The sequence below is a fragment of the Scardinius erythrophthalmus genome (assembly GCF_964197995.2).
Source record: "Scardinius erythrophthalmus genome assembly, chromosome: 14".
In the NCBI taxonomy this organism is placed as follows: Eukaryota; Metazoa; Chordata; class Actinopteri; order Cypriniformes; family Leuciscidae; genus Scardinius; species Scardinius erythrophthalmus.
In genome coordinates, this window is record NC_138234.1 from 28,705,828 (window position 1) to 28,725,863 (window position 20,036).

General features: G+C 36.1%; 1 protein-coding gene across 2 annotated transcripts in view; it reads left to right on the forward strand.

Moving 5' to 3' along the window:
- senp7b (SUMO specific peptidase 7b) overlaps window positions 1-10,901 on the forward strand; it is a 31,804-nt gene extending 20,903 nt beyond the window's left edge. For both annotated transcript variants that reach the window (XM_081385577.1, XM_081385578.1), the window contains exons 12-22: window positions 1,287-1,519; window positions 3,448-3,530; window positions 4,813-4,929; window positions 5,009-5,128; window positions 5,334-5,426; window positions 7,163-7,299; window positions 7,937-8,001; window positions 8,147-8,190; window positions 8,366-8,434; window positions 9,532-9,682; window positions 10,526-10,901. In XM_081385577.1, the coding sequence (XP_081241703.1) occupies window positions 1,287-1,519; window positions 3,448-3,530; window positions 4,813-4,929; window positions 5,009-5,128; window positions 5,334-5,426; window positions 7,163-7,299; window positions 7,937-8,001; window positions 8,147-8,190; window positions 8,366-8,434; window positions 9,532-9,682; window positions 10,526-10,672 (1,259 nt within the window). In that variant the 3' untranslated portion in view covers window positions 10,673-10,901. The remainder of the gene's footprint in view (window positions 1-1,286; window positions 1,520-3,447; window positions 3,531-4,812; window positions 4,930-5,008; window positions 5,129-5,333; window positions 5,427-7,162; window positions 7,300-7,936; window positions 8,002-8,146; window positions 8,191-8,365; window positions 8,435-9,531; window positions 9,683-10,525) is intronic.
- The last annotated feature ends 9,135 nt before the right edge of the window (window positions 10,902-20,036 follow it).

Consider the following 20,036-nt stretch of genomic DNA (forward strand, 5'->3'; position numbering starts at 1 on the left):
TAAATTGTATCATTAATATGTTTTATATTAATGTGGCAAGTTGCGATGTTACTCAGAAACTTTTAAACTAGGGCTAATTATTGATAAATGAGGGCTGATTAATCAAAATCAAAATGAAATCGCTATATGGTTTAGTGCGATTTATCAAGTCGATTTAATTCAAAACTTATGTGCGCTGCGTGTTTCAGAGTGAAGTGTGGCACTGTGTTCTTTTACACACAAACTGCTCATGATTCAATGTTTTCAGTGTCTTAAATCGGCTCAGTTCACAGTAAATGTAAAAGTTCACTTATAACTTGCCTTTGGTAACGCAACATGCACCAAATATCTTCCCAAACTTGTAATGAGAAGCACTTATAAACCGGCTTTTGTCAACAAAATAGAAACTTTAAGGGCTCCCTGCGGTTTTCTGCCAAAATGAAAGCTTCATCTTTTGAAAATGAAATGAAGACTTATTTAATTTTTCCCTTAAATTCTTGATTTTATTTTTTCAATATTTTTTTTATCTAATAATAATAATAATAATAATATTTATTATTACTAAAAAATGTATTTAAAAATATTTTTTTTTAAATCAGAAATAGTACAGTCCTACTATAAACAGCTTTACTTAGGAGCTGTTATACTCTTAATTGTGATTTATTTTCAATAACATGTTCAATAATTAACATTTATACAATAAACAGCATACCAATACATTTATTAATGATAATAATAATATCACTGTTCAATGTTATTATTATTAATGATAATAATAACATTGAACAGTGGTCTAAAATCCTGCTAGTCATAACTGTATATTAAACATCTAACCCTATTTTCTAATTGGCTTTGATTATCACCCTGCTTAGTATACACATTATACACACACCCTTGATCTCTGTAATGAGAGCGCAGCCAGTTTTAATGGCACCATGCGGTTATCGAAGCTTGTGTGACGAGCCGTCAACCAGTATTAAAGCATTAACATACAGGCATTACCTGCAGTGCGTGTGTGTGTGTGTGTGTGTGTGTGTGTGTGATCGGCGGCCATTAAAAGATTAATTCATTCAGTCTGGTGCTCATGTGTTTGGAGTTCTATTATGTGGCGTGTATGTGTGTTAGCAAACTCTTTTTTTATTATTATTATTAATTTTGGCCACCCAGTGAGCATTTCTAGATGGATCATCCACCATCTGATCGGAGTTAAATGCTGCAGACAAACAAATCAAATGAAACAAACTCAATTAATAAAATAAAAAAAGAAATGAACAAATGTGGTTTATATTGTTCTATTGTTTTTCCAGGACAGGCCTGTCCTTTTGTCCTGCTGGTGTTGACTGGTCAGTTAGAGGATCTTCAGACGGCCCTGTTGGCGTCCCTCATGGACGTGATTGGCCTGAAATACGGTCAGGAAACTTTGAGTAACGCTCTGTCCTGGGCGGATGGGCTGAATCAGCTTCATTATCACCCACGCGGCGAACACCTCCTCTCACTGCTGGGACAAAACGTGAAGGACGCTGGACAGGACACCGCAAAGGTCAGCTCACACATCCGTCTGTCCATCCATCCATTCATTCCATCCATCCATTGGTCCTTCCATCTAATATATTCCATCCGGTCATTATTTTATCCATCCATACATCCTTCCACACTTCGATTTATTTGTCTTTCCATCCATCCATGCATCCATCCATCCATTCATCCATTTCTTTGTCTGTCCGTCTGTCATCCATCCATCCATCGTTTTTCCATCATTTCATCCATTCTTTAATCCACCCATCCTTCCAAACATCGATTTCATTGTCCGTTCATCCATCCATCCAACCTTTTGTCCATCCATCCATCTTTTTATGCATGCATCCATTCATTGTTTTGTCCATAATTTCATCCATTCTTTAATCCATCCATCCAAACATTGGTTGTCCGTCCATCCTTCTGTTCCTTTGTTCCTGGCATCCATGCTTTTGTCTGTCCATCAATTCTTTTGTCCATCCGTCTGTCCTTCCATCTATATTTTTTTCTGTCCATCCATCCGTTTCTTTCTTCCATTATTAATTTTTCCATCCATCCATCCATCCACTTGTCTATCCTATCCTTCCTTTTCTTTTGTCTGTCTGTCCATACATTCGTCCATTCATCAGTGCATCATCTGTTTCTTTTTTTCTGTCCATCCATCCATTTATTTCTTCCATTTTTCATTTTTTCCATCCATCCATCTTGTCTGTGCTATCCTTTCTTTTCTTTTGTCTGCCTGCCATCCATTCATCCATTCACCAGTGCATCATCTGTTCCTTTTTTCTGTCCGTCCATCCATCCACCCCATCCATCCATCCATCCATCCATCTGTTTCTTTCTTCCATTATTCATTTTTTCCATCCATCTGTTTTGGTCCTTTTCTTTTTTCTCTCCATTCACTCAGTTTTTCATCCTTAATTCATTCTTTTGTCCATCCTTCTATCCATCCATCCATTTATCTATTCTTTTTTATTCTGTCCATCCATCTGCTCTTCAGTTTCTTTCATCATTCTTCCTTTATTTTGTCCATCCATCCATCTATTCATTCATCCATTCCTCCTTCAGTTTCTTTGTCCAATAATACATTCATTCATTCCCTCATGCCTTCATTTTTTTTTTTTGTCCATCTATCCATTCCTATGCCCCTCTCCATTGCTTCCTCTTCCAGTGTTCAATGGGTTGGCCAGATATTGGCAGGAACTTGCTTGAGTGCAGGCATGATAGAGGCACCAGAGGAATTATACGGCCCAATATAAGAGCAGGAGTGAGGTTAGCCATGGTCCATGGAGGCTGTGTTGGTGTGTAGATATGAGACGGAGAAGGAAAGTTGGCTGCTTTTAGGGATAGTAGCTGCGCAGTTCCCTTTCTCTCTGGATCTGTGGAAGTGGCCATTGTGTCACTCTCTCCAGAGTCTATATTACGTGTGCGTGGGCTCACGGCTGCTGCAATTTGTGGGTACTACAACTTTAGTACGCATGTAGGTCTTTTTTGGGGCAACATCTGCGTGTGGGCGTCAGGGCTCTTGGGGTGTGACACGTTCTTTTTCGCTTTTGATGGTTGCCAGCTGGCAGCGATGGAAGTAGGCCACCTCAGACGCGTTCTCCTTTCTTTCTTTTCTTGCGTTTTATGATCTGGCTCAGCGCTCAACAGAAATGAAGCCCGGCTATCCGCCCTAAAGAGAGCACATGGCGTCGCTCTACTCACTTTTCATTTTCCTTTTTCTGAACCCATATCGCCACTGCCACTTTGAGTATATCATGTTTGCTCTCTTTACATTTTCCCAACCCATATTTACAATCCTCTTTTCAACAAAATCCAATTCCATTTGCATGCTCGAGTGGAAACCGAAGCTAATGAGAAGGTCAGTAGGTTCGGGTTCTCCAACCACAGGTGTTTGGAGTACCACCAACTGTTTAGAGTGATCTGACCCGGTTCACTTTTCCCCAACAGGAGAACGTGAGTGAGACCAGCAGCTTGCCGACGGTCAGGAGACCTCTCCGGAGCAACAGCCGCCAACAGAGCTTAGCCCGCAGGTACTGTTGATGTTTAATGCCAAGTACCCCCCAATATGATGATACTGTATTTCCTAAAATATAAAGGCAGCTATATATTTTCATGTATACAGACTCATTTAAAATAATACAAAAATGTGATATAGAGTGCTTAAGTAATGTATTTTTGTAGGTCAGCCTGGAAGTTCGCATTATCCTGGTTCACTTGACAAAAACTCAATAGGATTTTTTTCAATGGTTTTTGAATTATTGCCGAAAATCAGCTCTGTGATCAAGAAAAGTTTATGATTCTTGCATGTTTTATTCATCATGATAATCTTCACAAATGAACACAACTTCAGAATTTTGAAGCCTAAATGCAATCACCAGAAGTAAAAAGCTAAACGTAGACTATGAACGAACTACTCTACGGTCGCACGACTTCAACGTCACCGTCGTTAAGCTTCAACAACTCTTTCAGTCACATATTTTTAAAAAGAATTTCTTGAATGTTTGCATTATAATAGTTTGCAAGAGCGTTATTCTAAACATAACGAGGCTAGTGAGAAGATGAGTTTACTTGTTGATGATGATTAATGTCCCTGACAACAAGTAAAATCTTTAAAAATCACATGGTATTACTGATGTATTTTATGCCATAGACAAAAAAACGTGAAAGTAACTTGAGCTTATGTTCTCCACAGACCTTATTTCAGCCATTTAACCAAAAACCCATTAAAAAAAAACATTGACTTTGGGACGATGGAAACGGAAGGGCTAAAATTGAACTCGTTTCTGGGTTTTTACCTACAAAAATACATTATCCCTGCACCACTTTTTTCTAAATGTTGTTTGCAGAATTAAATAATTGACTTTTTATATTGTCAATGCATTACAATCAAAAGAAATATTCATATATTATCCATATAAATACTGAAGTATTGTATAACATGCATATTTATTTATATTGATTGACTTACCTTAGTTTTTGGCTGCCTGTTTAAAACTTGTTTTAACTTGCCATTATTTTTACAATTCTTTTTGGTGCCACTAGAGGTGCAGAAATGACATATTTCACCTTTAATTTCTCTTCTGAAAGCAATGATTAAGCCATAAGCTCAGTAGCTGGAACCCAAACGTTGACGTTCCCTGGCCCTTTTGAGAGCTTTCCATACCACTAACTTTCCATCAAGTTGTTGAAGTTTCCATACAGGCAGTGAAATTAAGATTTAATTTGTAAGTCAATATTGATATGTCATGATTAGCAAAGAGGATTTTATTTTTGGAAGCTGAAGTTACAGTTTGTTTGAAAATTTTCCACCAGGCTGATCCAGTACCCACCTCCCCCCTCCAAGGGCGGCATTACAGTGACAACCGAGGACCTGGAGTGCCTCAAGGATGGCGAGTTTCTCAACGACGTCATCATCGACTTCTACCTCAAGTGAGTCCAACGGTGCTTCTGAGCTTGTGAAATGTGATGTAATATTTTCCCTTACCCTACTACTGAATACTCCCTTCAGGTACCTTCTGTTGGAAAGAGCCGACAAGGATGTGGCCGAAAGATCTCACATCTTCAGCAGCTTCTTCTACAAACAACTTACTCGAAAAGACACTAGCTGCCCGGAAGAGACCGGCAGCACGTAAGAAATCACTCAAAGACCTTTTTACAGTCTTTGGTTTCCAGCAAGAATCACTAAAGGAACTTTTTTGGGTGTACTGTCTCTTTAAATCCAGTATAAGCGTTTAAAGTGACAGTACACCCTAAAGTTAAAGTCAGTTCCTAAATGTCTTGCTAAATTGTGAGTTTCATGCTGATGGGAATGTCCATGTGGTGTTTTCCCACAGAGCCCCACACAGACGACATCAGAGAGTGAGAACATGGACCCGTCACGTGGACATCTTTAGCAAAGACTACCTTTTTATACCCGTTAATCAGGAGTAAGTGGGGAATTTAAATGTAAAACACACATGTGCACGATTCAGATGAACACCAAATACTGGTATATATATATATGTGTATATATATATGTATATGTATATGTATATGTATATGTGATTTATATAATCACAAATACAGTAAAAACAGAAATTTTGAGAAATATTATTAAATTTAAAAGAAATTCTTTGTGAATATATTTTAAAAGTGTAGGCTAATTTATTCCTGTGATCAAAGCTGAATTTTTAGCATCATTACTCCTGTCTTCAGTGTCACATGATCCTTCAGAAATCATTCTGATATGCTGATTTGATGCTCAAGAAACATTTATTATTATTATCAATGTTGTGCTTACTGGCACTTTTGATCAATTGAATGCGTCTTTGTTGAATAAAAGTATTCCTTTATTTAAAAAAACAATAAAAATAAGTCAAGTTTATTTATATAGCGCTTTTCACAACACAGGTTGCAGCTTCACAGTATTAAATTAAAATGATACATCAATATTTCTAGTGGAAAACGTCCACGTTTGGTAATGCTGATCAATAGTATTGTTGATTGATTAATTAAATTAAATATCCCCAAATATCCCCAACTGAGCATGCCAAAGGCAACAGTGGCAAGGAACCGAAAAACTTCATCAGGTGACCTAATGGAGAAAAAAAAAAACCTTGGGAGAGGGTCTTACTGACCCTAAACTTTTGAACAGTAGTGTGTATGTTTATTTATAATCAATATTTCCAGAAACTTGATGTTTTGGAACAGAGTGAATTCCCAACAAGTGAAGTGAGACAAAAAAAGTGAGACAAAACTAATAGACACTTAACAAATCCTCACAAATAGTTAGTAAATCTCAAACTCACGTTACAGACTGTTCTTTCGTTTTATGACCAAGCTGAACGAGGAAGCCCCATTTAGATGTTCAGCGTGGTTTAATATCCGAGAACAGCGGAGGATAATGGATTGTGCTTTATGTTCGAGAGGATAAATCACTTTAACAAGGTCAAACAAGTCTCTGTTCTAATAGAGAGGGAACAGGGAATTCTGACATCGTACTCAATGTTCTCATAAAAGCAAATTGGCACATTAGGACATTCACTGAAACGGACATTCACTCGCATACGTATGACATGGCACACAGATGATTCACAAAGCTTGGGGATGTCCATTCTCCCAGTTCAGGGATTACTTGTTCTAGGACTGGGTGAAATAGCAAATATGCACAGTGTTTTCACAATGATTGTGCTGGCGAATTGTTCATTTTCACATTTGAATGCACTTTCATTTGGCAAATTAGCATGAGCAATCCTTAGTATCTTGGTACATTTCTATTAACGTACATTAACAAATGATCCATTTATATGTATCTTAAAAAATCTTGCATGACATTATATAATATAATGTTTAATAATACATTCTATATTCAGCATTCAATACATTTAATATTAATATTTCTCATGAATTTCAGCAGATTAAACTTAGTATATAATTTTATAACATAATAGTTTTAGTTGAAATATATGTAGGTAAATATTATTTCTTTTTTTGTCATTTCAGAGCAGATGCAGAAATATTATGTTTAAGCTGAATAACATCAAAAGAAGAACAAATGTTGTTGTTTTTTAAGCAGTATCAGTATCCAGACCTACAGGATGTTTTTGGCGATGGAAATAAGGCTTTATCACAGATCACTGACTTCCACTTCCTCTGCTGTTTTCTCTGTTTACTGTCTGTCCAGGGCTCACTGGTACCTCGTGGTGATCTGTTTCCCCGGTCTGGAACGGGCTCAGTACGTACAGTGGAGAGACAAAGGCCCTGTGTCCCGGGATGGGAGCCAGACAGCCAAAGGGAGCTCTGCAGGGGAATGTCAAAGAGGTATGTATAATATGTATGTATGTATATATTTATATATGATTTTATTTAAATTTTTTTTTTTTTTTTTACCAAGGTTGAAGTTGAATTGATTATTAAATTTGATTATGCTATCCCTTTTTTTTTTTATAAATATAATTGGTATCAGTGTTCAATAGCTGAGGTTGATGAATGCAATTAACTGTAAACTTTGTGTAAGAAAATATTTTTATTAGAATGTTTTTTTTTTTTTTTTATAAAAAAAATGTGTTCTTTAAATAATTATTTACTAACTATAGCATTTACAAAATAATTATTAAATATTAAATAAAACTGTAAATAACATTAATATTTATTTCAGATGTCACTTCGTAGGTCAGAATTTCAGGGAAAATTGAACAGTAACAGGGTTGCGTGTGTGTGTGTGCCATTGTTGTCAGACTAATTATGAATTTTGAAGTTATTCTCTATTAGTCTGGGTTTTTTTCTCTTTTCATGAAAGATCATTTTTTGGTTAAACAATAAAATATTTCATTAAACATATCTAATAGTTCTCACTCCAATTTTGTGCCCTTATCGTAAAGAGAAACCAACTTACAGAACAGACACAAAAAAAAAATTATAATAATACATTTATAACGTTTCTTTTCTGTAATTCCAGACAATTCACAGCAGCCAAAAGGAAAGGGATTGAAACCCAGTGAGCCGAGATCACACGACCTACCGGTAATCTCACTACACACACATTTTAAATACTCAGATATCATCATTCAATCTTTGGATTGACGTTACAGTTTGAGTTTATTAACTGATTTTCATGTACAGTAAAACAGCATGAAGGAATCTGATGGGTCTTTGTGTGTGTTTTTAGGACTGCACAGCACACAGTTGCACAAGAGAGACCGTCTGCAGGAGGTACAAATCTTCATTCTCTTGATCTTGATCTCAGGGGGCAAATATCATGTGGTCAAATACTTCTTCAAGACACTGTATTAGCCTGCCGTGCTAAAAGAGGGCTCCTCGGGTGAGATGGGTTCCTGATCCCGTTATCTGATCCGCTGTTTTGTCTGTTTCCCCGGTTGAACCTCAGGCCCTGTATTCTGGTCATGGATTCTCTAAAGCTGTCTTACCACCAGCGGATCTACACACTGTTACGAGAGTGAGTCATTCACCGGAATGCAATAACAACTACGGGAATGGATTAATGCAATTGCTGATATTTGTATTGATGTTTAACTTTATTTCGTCTAGGGCTGCATGATACTGGAAACTAAACTGACAATGCAATTATTTAGTTTTTCTGCGGTATAAAAAAAATACATTTTCCCCAGATGACTTGAATAGCTATTTGTGGAAAGAATTAATCATTAATGAGTGACTGGGGTGATTTTATATATAAATACATTTTTTAAAAGGCTGAAAAATTGCTTTGTACTCTGAAGACTGAAGTCAGCTTGAAACGGAGAACGATAATCTATTCTTTTAAATTGTGACGTATATCCGAGTGAAACAGGGAGGGCGGACTTGATTTTGTTCATCAGGAATTGATTGGATGGTTGTGATGTGCTATTGGTGGATCTCAATAAATTCAATAAATTGAATTTATTAGCAAGTGTAAAAAGTAAAAAATAAAATAAAATAATTATCTCTACTGAGATATTTTCATAGGAGATATTTTCATACTTTTTATAGGCCTCATTCCCACTGTTTTGACCAGTTCAATATTACTATAAAATAATAAAGTATTCAAATTTTGTGATTTATTATTAAAAAAAATCTGTTTTCTTGAGTTTTTATAGGCTACATTCCCATAGTTTTTGACCAATTCAATATGACTAAAATAATGAAAAAATATTTTAATTTGATTACTAAAAAAAAAAATATAAAAAAATAAATCTGTTATAACACCGTTATAAAAATTGAGAAATGCAATTTATTCATTTCACAGCATTAATATTTATTTTGACGAGTTCCCAGCTAATAAAAATATGCACTGCTGGTTTCAGAGTGAAGCTTGAGTTCATTTACACGCTTAATATCAGGTGTATAAATACCACGCTTCACTCTGGAACGTGTAGCGCATATGCATATATTTATTAAATTGCAGCCTGCGCAATTTGACAATCACACTAAGCCATATCGTGATATTGATTTTATTTTGATATATCGTGCAGCCCTAGATTGAACAGGTTTAACTGTGTTCAGTCATGTCAGAGAACCTCATCCCTGTGATTTACCTGTGATGTCATCCCTCAGGTACCTGCAGGTGGAATGGGAGGTTCGGAAAGGAAGCGCTCGAACTTTTACCAGTGAGAGCTTAAGTGGGAGTCTCTCTAGGGTCCCGCTCCAGGACAACAGCAGCGACTGTGGCCTGTACCTGCTGCAGTACGTGGAGAGCTTCCTACAGGTACCTTCATACTGAGCTGATCGCAAAATGTTGGCTTTCGCCCGATACCTCGCCTACGTGGTGCTTTTTGTACCGGGTCAGTGCTTTTTAGTTCCCTCAGTTCTAAATGTCAGAGTACAGTCTAACGTTACAGCACTAGAGAAACGTTGGTCATCCAAGTTGCCTGACATTTTGCGCTCAGCCGTTCAGCAACGCAAGAGATTGGGATCTCAGGAACTCAAGTTACACCTGTTTTGTCTGCAGCCTTGAACTGAGCACCAGTTTGTAGTAAATCATGTACTGCGCTAGAAATGGAAAACTACATACTTTAAAGTATGGAATTAGTTGATAAAGAAAAAAAAGTTAATACAGGCCAGGGAACCATCGCAAAAAACAATCCTATGCAGAACACGTGATTTTTAGGTAACACTTTATTTTACAGTGTCCTAACCAGCTTCCAAATGTCAGCTTTACATGGGCTGCATCTGAAATCACATACTTCCCTACTATATAGTAGGCGAAAAACAGCGTGTGACAAATGAAGTATGTCCGAATTCACAGAGTAGGCAAAAGTCCCCGGATGACCTACTACTTCCTGCGAGATTCTGAAGTGTGGATACGATGGGCACTTTACTATCCCATGAGGCCACGAGAGAGGTTTTATGAATGGCAGGGAAGCGACGCAATACTGATAGGTCACGTGATAATGACAACATGGCGAATGTAGTACATCCAGATAACAATCATACTATATAGGACGTATTTTTTAGCGGTTGTGAAGTGAATACTTATTCAAAATAAGTGCCGACTCAATAGCGATATGCCATAAATCGGTCCTTGATTTGTTAAACTTTCTCCACTCAGAATCCAGTGGTTCACTTTGATCTCCCTCTGCGATTGGAGCATTGGTTTCCACGGAATCAGGTGCGCATGAAGAGGAGGGAGCTGCGGGAGCTGGTGCTGCAGCTGTACCGGAGACAAGGGGGCGGGGCTGAGCACAGCCTCAAATAAAAACTGCGGGAAAATGCCCTCTCGGTATACAAACAACAATTAGGGCCTGTCATTTTGTTTGTTTGTTTTAGGTTTTTTTTACTGATTAAAAGATAAAGGATATATTTATAATTTAACTTTGTATTTATTTGTATTAAAATGGCTTTTAAACGTGACTTCAATTTCATCCGTTTTATTGATTTCTGCACAAAAATTTAGTCTACTTGAATAAAAAAAGTTGAATATTTTAAATTGAGTTTGAATTTCTTATTTCAATACCTCATACATACGTGTATATATATGTATACTTAAGTGATGAAACTCTACAGGGCGCAGAGGTCCTTTACATGCAATCTGCAAGCTATCACATCATATCCGCATGGCGGATGATTGGCCTCTGCTGATCCTGCATCCAATGAGATTGCTTTCTCAATATTTAAATGGTCTGGTTCAGTATTTGCTGTAAGCTAGTCCTGCAGTGCGCTATCAGAGTTCCTTTGAACCCCTCCACCTCCCCCAGCTCCACCTGTCTAGATCTGCTGCAGGATTGATGCATGTCTATTCATGCAGCAGCGTATCGTACATGCTCACAGCAGCGTGTCTGTGCATATATTATCAGTAGCAAGTCCATACTTACTAATAATAATCAACAGCAGCAGTGTATAACCAACCGACAACAAGTCACGGTTGTGATAACATGCATGAGTGGTGAACTATGCTTGGGTAATTATAAAATGTGCTCGAGATGTTCTAAATGCTTTTTGCGTAGGTCATTATACTTATTTTACCAAATGAAGTTTGTGTTACTCAGAGACTGACATGTGTTGCTTTTCAGTCAAAAATCTTTTATTTAAACCATTAAAATGCAGATCCTGTTGTAAATAATAGTGAAAAGTCACTTTTTTAAACTCTTGTTCCCTTAGCAGATTTTGACGTAGAGTTTTAACCGCAGATTTCCAAATGATCTTATTCGGCGTAATGCTTTTACTGACTGAACGTCACTAAATCTAAATAGATATCCCTGACAGCCGCAGCTGGAACCAATAGTGCCATCACTACAAACAAGCATGTTTGTGTTCCTGAGAGTTCAAGCAGTTCTGGAAGCCCCATAATGAAGTTATTTGGTCCATTAAAGACAAAAGAAGAACATAAAAGCAGTTATTTTTCCAGAGGCACAAGAGAACACGACCGTCTGCTCTGCGATTAAATTGAAACAAAGCTTCGGCCTGCTTTCTCTAATGTTTGTGTGAGTTGGCCAGAGCTCAGCTGGACCCCTCACTGCCTCCTAAAATAATAAACTTTATTTATCCAGTACCTGGCATATATTTAAAATGCTTTTCATTAATGGAAAACTTTCAAAATGGAGATTGATGAAAAGAAATTAAAGTTTTTGAAAGAAAATGAAAGTTAGCTTTCACTGTACAGGCATTATCAACCCCTGCTGCGCTACTTTAAGCATTCACTTGGAAAAAGGTTTGATGGCCCACGCTGATTGGTTTTACATGTGCATTTTGCTTCCAAAGAAAATAATTATAGATTTAGACTTGTATTAATTGGATGCATGACAACGAAGAATTTAAGTATTTAGTAGTAAATGGAAACATTTGCTAGCTGTGCAATTTGTGGCTATTTCAAAGAAAATAAAAATTACAAAGAGTGTCAGGGTGAATAGTTAGAATATAAAACCTAATATAAAAAAAGCATATTTGGCTGTAATATGCTTAATTGTCTTATAAATAATGTCAGAATACAAAATATAAAGAGTTGTTTTTTTTTCTGTTGATTTTAGGGTGAAATTTCACCATCAGTCTACTATTTCATATATTTATCATAGAATAACTTATGTTTACTATGTAGAAAAATGACCATGCATTAGTGGTTCTTGATGCAGAATGAGGAGACCTAACATGATATGAATATTGCATGTATGTGTTAAACATCACGTAATATACCACAATCATATACACACATGCGTAAAAAATTCTCACAGACCTTTGGGTTCATGAGTCAAACAGACCCATTGAGTTTCATTCCGATCAGCCTCTGTTAACCTTGTCTAATAGGTGTTCAAATTTCATTGTTCGGTGGCGGCCATGTTTTTCAAGATACGGGACTGTCCCCATTTTCAAGTCATTTGGATTAACGGTTTATCCCTCTTTTCATGCTACCAAACAGCCAAACTCTGCTCATATGTGTACCAAGTTTGGTGAAAATATCTCATTTCGTTCAAAAGTTATAGCCATTTTAGTAAAAGTGGCCACACCCACTTCACGTTTTGTCGCGATGGTGAATCACAAATTCTGATAATTAGTGATCGACTCCATCTAATATTTCTGCCCTGGTTTGGTTCCAATCGAGCGAAAACCCTAGGACTAGTTGGAAAAAACAAGTTTTGGACAAAATCCAATATGGCGGAAAATGTGATGAAATCAGAGATGTCCGTTTTGTATATATATGATCCCAATATGAGTATCATACATCAAGCTCATCCTTCATTGGGGAATACTGTTGAATGCATGAACGGAGTGGGACTGAAGGAGAGCAGGCGAGTGTTGGTGATCGGAGCAGATGGGCGGTGTTTGGATGGGAATGGGATTTAAAGCTGCCCGCTGCAGGGTGCCATCTCTTTCTCTCACTAATTCAAATGTTGTTGACTTGGAGATTATTCCTGAGGATAGTAAAGGATTCCCGCAAGGAAAATTAAGAGATTATTGCTGTACCTGTACAAGAATCGCCACTTCCCTATACCTTTTTTTTATTTTTTGCCTCACTAAAAAGGCCCCCGAACATTTTATTTTATTTTATTTTTGAAAAAGTTTGAATGCATTTTTCAATCTAACTGATTTGCTGATAATATTATATATATATATATATATATATATATATATATATATATATATATATATATATATATATATATATTTATTTATTTATTTATTTATTTATTTATTTATTTATTTATTTATTTATTTATTTATTTATTTATTTATTTATTTATTTATTTATTTATTTATTTATTTATTTATTTATTTATTTATTTATTTATTTATTTATTTATTTATTTATTTATTTATTTATTTATTTATTACAATAGAATGCATTATAGAAGACTTTTGAACCCCACTGTTTCCACTATATGATTTTGGAGAACTGTACTGACTCTCCCACATCATAGCTGGACAGCAATGCTCTAACCGTGATCTCTCCTTCTCTCTGTGTGTGTGTGTGTGTGTGTGTGTGTGTGTGTGTGTGTGTGTGTGTGTGTGTGTGTGTGTGTGTGTGTGTGACCTTTAAGTCATGGTCTGACTGGGATGTTGCAGTGGGATTTAGGATCTTTGTTGGGCTTTCCCCTAATCAGGTCTGACAATGGAAGTAGGTAGGCAATGTCATGCCCCAGTGCTGCAACTTTACACTAAATGGCACTAGATTAGTTAATCTGGACTAGACTCTGAGATTAGAGCTGAATTAAAGCCTCTGAAAACACGGGATCCTGCACACACCCCTCAACCCTGTTTCATGCCCCGCAATCTACTCTGACAACTAGGCCTCTGGTTTCAGGTTCAGTCCTAGCAATTAAAACCAGGAAGGATCTGATTGATAAAAAAATATTTTATAATAATAATAATTAGTATTATTAAATATTTGTTTTATTGTAATAATAATCATTTATTTAATTAATTGTTTACACTTTTGACCTTAAAGGTGTCTGGTTTACAGTGTAATTATATATTTAAGTACTGACTAATATTAATTAACTACATGTATAGGGTTATAGTAACTATAGTATATGCTTTTTATTATTATTCGTATTGTTATATCATCAAAATTAATTAAGAATAGTTTGGCCACTCACATCCTTGTTTTAGTAATAACAATAATAATCATTATATTATTATTATTAGTTATTAATTATAATACTTCTAATTAATGATATAATTGCTAATTATATAAATAATACTAAGCTGTACAATATTCAATACATTGGATATATAATCATTAAAAACATAAACATCTTGTTTTTGTTCCACAGAATATAGTCATTTTCATAGCTCATTCACGTTCATTGAGTGGAAAAGAGCAGCCAGGACTTTCTACAAAACATCTCTCTGTTCAAATATTTAAGAAGTGCATATGAACTGTAAGTGGCTTTCTGCTAAATCATATCAAGCAAGTACGGTAAATGTGAGTGGAAGTGTCTGTGACGATTACAGTTTTATCCGGCTCTCTGGACAACTGCCCGGATAATCCGCCGGGCGAGCATCCAACTATTTACCATTTTATCCAATAAATAACGTCTAATGATTAAACCTTGAAATGTCACTGTCGCAGTCTGTCACTAACTTTGTCTTTTCCGCTTGGATGGCAGACATAATGTTGCAGTCCAAAAAAGCAGGTAGAGCCGAGCGTTCTGTCTGAATTCAATAGGTGATGTGCCGTGATGACCTGCTCCAGCCTTTCCTTTCTCTTTCTATCAGGACACATGTGAAGCCAAACGTTACCTAAACTCTTACACAACTTCCTGCTGAAGAAAGTAGTAGTGATAATGGGAATCTACTACTGCAAAATGTCTGCTTGTCAGGATAAGTGAGTCCTCTTCATATAATAATAATAATCATTTTTGAAAATCTTTTTTCAAATGCCTTTTATGTATAGATTTTATTGCTTTACCCTTGTCCCTCCCAAAAAACTTTTTAAATCCATCATAAAAAAAAAAATTAAGAACTATGGCATTTTAAACAGTGTTGTTGTTGTTTCACTGAAACTGAAATGATTAAAAATGGTTACCGTTAAATGAAATAAAGCTGAAATGAAATACACTATAAATGATTGATGAGAAATTTATGAAAAACTTAAAAACTTAAATGTTGCTTTGCCAACTATCTGAAATAAGTACTTAAATTAATGAAACTATAACTGAAGTATGTAGGAAACAGAAAACTAAAAAAAATGACTAAAACTTAAACTAAAATGAAAATTGAAAATATACAAATATAAGCGTATTCAAAATAATATGATAGTATATATATATATACAGTACCAGTCAAAAGTTTGGAAACGTTACTATTTTTAATGTTTTTGAAAGAAGTCTCTTATGCTTATCAAGCCTGCAGTTAAAAAAAAAAAAAAAAAAAAAAAAACAGTAATATTATGAAATATTATTACAATTTAAAATAATCGTTCTCTTTTTTAATATACTTTAAAATGTAATTTATTTTTGTGATGCAAAGCTGAATTTTCATCAGCAAGTACTCCAGTCTTTGGTGTCTTATGATCCTTCAGAAATCATTCTAATATGCTGATTATATATATATATATATATATTTATTTATTTATTTATATATTTATAGTACATAAATTATATTAAAATAACTCTGCTTTAAAACTATATTAATCTAAACAAGAAGTGACATGAAATGACATTTATTATTATGACAGCTGAACTACATGAAAATCTATCTATCTATCTATCTATCTATCTATCTATCTATCTATCTATCTATCTATCTATCTATCTATCTATCTATCTATCTATCTATCTATCTATCTATCTATCTATCTATCTATCTATCTATCTATCGTTCTATCGTTCTATCGTTCTTTCGTTCTATTGTTCTATTGTTCTATCTATTGTTCTGTCAAATTGCATAACGCCTACATAACCTTCAGACTGTAAACTAAACTTAAGCTTCCAGACAAGGCTTTGCCAAGCCAACATTCAAAGTTTCTCTTTACAAAGTGTAATTTATAGTAAAATTTAACTCGATATATGTTGAATGAACAGCTTTGCTTTTGATATCCTCCACCAACCCATTGATACCTTACCGAACCTGGTATTATTTGGCTCATGCTTGTGCCCATCTGTTCGTACTATCCCTGCCATGATGGAACACACCCAAAACCCAATAAAGATGAAGTCCCTGTAAGCTGTTTGGTCACAGCACGTGGCAAACTTGTAGACAAAGGGATAACCCTAGAAGATGTCACATCTAGTCAAACATTTAACAAGAGATCTTTCCTTGTAGCATCACGGTAGATTGCGCAATTAACCACGTACAGTGATATCATTGCAACTCTCTTCAGATTGAAATCCTATTGCACACAATAGCAGCCATGGAGCACAACGAAGCCACTCGCATAATTGAACTCATCAACGCATCAGACCATAAATTACAGGACTTAATCCACAAATCAGAATATGGATGTCTCTGCATCCAGACGGATCCTACAGGTGAGCAATAAAAGAGTATCACTGACTTCTCGACAAGCTTCCTCAGAAGAATTAACAAATAGGATTAGTGGGCAAGAAAAATCTTCCAAAGAGCCATCTGCTAAGCCGCATGGGGAGACGTCAGCTCAAAGCTACGTGATCGCATCCCTCTGTGACAAGGAAAGGATGTTCTGACAATGCAGACTAATTAATTCAACTCTATTGATTAGTTTTTGGGGCTGCAAGTAGGGATGCCTAAATTACAGCTGTTCGTAAACTAAAAATTGAAGAATTTTTCTCTAAAGTGTGCTGGAATAAGGAATCATTATGCCTGATGTACCTTTTAAATGCATTTGGTGGGCTGTGGTGTTACTATTCTCGTTGACCGGACACTGTTCCATTGATGCAGGTATGTATCTACTCTACAAATGGATCTTGAGGAGTTTTGTGATGCTTGCAATCTTGTGACCATGTATTCTTCGTTCTGCATAAGGTGCTGAAACTCATGAGGATTATTTAGCAAATGGATATACAACTTTTTTGGATGCCAATGACGTTTTGAATCGCTCAGTGGCGGCAGGTAAAGGTAAAACATTGAGTTATGTGTCTGGTGAGGGGAAAATGGCTCTCTCCAGACGGAAGAGAGACCTTCTGTTCCCCAATGGAGTTAAACTTTGCTCACATGAGACGGTGAAACAGGCTGTACAGAATCATCTCAACTACTTTCACCTTCGAGGTAAGAACCAGACATTTCTTACGGTTTTACTTGCGTTTCTGGGATAGTGGCCAAGAATGGTAATTGTAAAGGTACAGTGTGTTGCAGAAGACTTCTATAGTGTAAATGGATGCTCTTTGAGATCATTATGTGAGAAAAAATACGGCTCCACTTTTCATCAATATTAATAAACTAAGCCAACCTGACCATTTTCATTAACATCCAAGTAACCACATATTTGAACCACGATTTCGAAACGACAGACACACACGCTCTCTTTGTCTCCGTCGTACATATAATCATGCACAAATATTCAGACGCACTCAACACACTTTTCCACATCGATGTTCTTTCTAAAGATCACATATTAGCATTTTGAAGTTAGATGCAATCAAAGTATTAAACCCCTGCTGGAGACCACCGCTGAGAATAATGTCTCTCGCTGTTTGCATTAATAGGACCCAGATGACCCTAGTGAATCTAATTACGACAACTCGTGAAACAAGTGTTGCCATTTTACTTAAAGGTTATTCTTGCAGTGTGTCAATGGAAAGTTGATTACATTTAGCCGCGGCAACCTATTATAGGGCACTCTGATGCTTTATTACATGTTCAGTGGGGTCCAAAAGTCTGCAACGACTTGTAAATGTGTCTATTTTGCATTTTTATAATTCAATACCATTTTTTATTACAAATGATATAATCACCATAACAATTTGAGTGAATAATTGATTTAAAAATACAAATAAAACATTAATGTGTCCCCACTATATGCTAAAGGAATTATTTCCCCTAAAAAATGTAAAAACAAACATTGTGCTTGATACTGTATATAGCGTGCAAGTTAGTTGAACTACTTATATGATACTTTTAAAAATGTTTTCACTTTGGTTGTATGGAAACCAAAAGTGGTTTATTTAGAGTTCCATGGAAAAATTGAAGTCATATGGGTTTTAAACAACATGATGTTGAGTAAATAAGGATTTTTTAATTTTATTTTGGAGTGAACTTTCCCTTTAAAACTGATAACGAAGGTGTGGCTGGCAAAGTATCTGGGGTGTCTGTCTAGCACTGTTAGTCAAATGTTGTCAAAATGTGTCGTTCCAGTAGGAAAGGCCAGAATTCCCCATTTCTCCCTCTCGCTCTCCTGAAGTCCCCAATGCTACTGAATCACTGTAGACAGTGATCAGATCCTTCGCTCTGCCAGGAAAACTGGTGACCTCTGCCCTCCTACGCACTTGAGTTCTGGTAGTCGTCATACATTTTCGGTATGGCGGGCAGATGTAGCTGGAACATTTCGACTGGAGCCGCAAAATGTCTAGCAAGGGTTAACATCCTCCATCTGCGCATTTAATTTTCCACTTGCTTGGATACATTTAGAAAGTATGCGGCGCATACCGAAAATAGTAATTTTGGTTCACAAACTGAGAAATAAAAGAAAACTTTGTCTGGAACAATTGACGTGTGTGGATAAGAGATGTTTCCATTATGTTAGTTATTGCTTTTTCTTTATTCAATTTTGAAATAAAGAAATAATTCTGTTATTTCTGTCTTCTAAATGAAAGGGGTATCCATTATAAGTGATGTCAATTTCCACTACAGCGGAGTTCATAGCTGGTGTTTTGGCAGATTATTTCTTCTCCACTGTTTATAGTTTCTCTCACTAGATCTTTTCCAAAATCTAGTGAGCTGCCTAACTGTCTGCTGTCTACACTGGCAGGCACTGAAATTGAACCTCATAAGTGAGTGTTCTGGAGCTCACTATAGACAGCAAATCTACAAAGTGCATTGTTTAATTAGCAAAATGCTCTGGAGATTCAATTCGCGACTGATTCCAGTTTTAGGTTAGCGTGTTGCTAAAGCTAATTAACTAATTAACATAAATTGACTGTTTTATACACTATTTATTGATGCTTTGTTAAACTGAATTGTAAAAGTATTCAGAACTAGTCGAAAATAGGTAACCCCCCCCCCACCCCCCCACCCCCAACTTATTTAAGTGTGTGTTTGCATTGTATGGGTTTGCATGCTTATTGGAATGTGTATCTATGTTTGCAATTGTTTCTGTTCCTTAGTGTGCCAGGAAACAGTTTGGGAAGCTTTCAAAATCTTCTGGGATCGTTTACCCGAGAAAGAAGAGTACCAGATCTGGATGAGGAAATGTCAAAACAGCAGTGTTAGCGTGTTTGACATTGGCCGGAGCTTTAGCCAGTCAGCTGAGCACCTTGCTCTGATATCAAGTGTAAGTATCCTTGTCTATGTAATGATACCAAACAAATAATTATCAAATCAACACTGTTAACTTGGTTCAAAGATACAGAAAATTCTTGCAAACGAAAAAAAGAAGAAAACTGACTTTTATGGTATTTTGCAGAGGGTAGGAGCGGCTTCGATGACATCAACAAGGTGAGAACTGCTTACAGACATTTACCTTCGTGGAGTACCATGTTAATATCATGGTA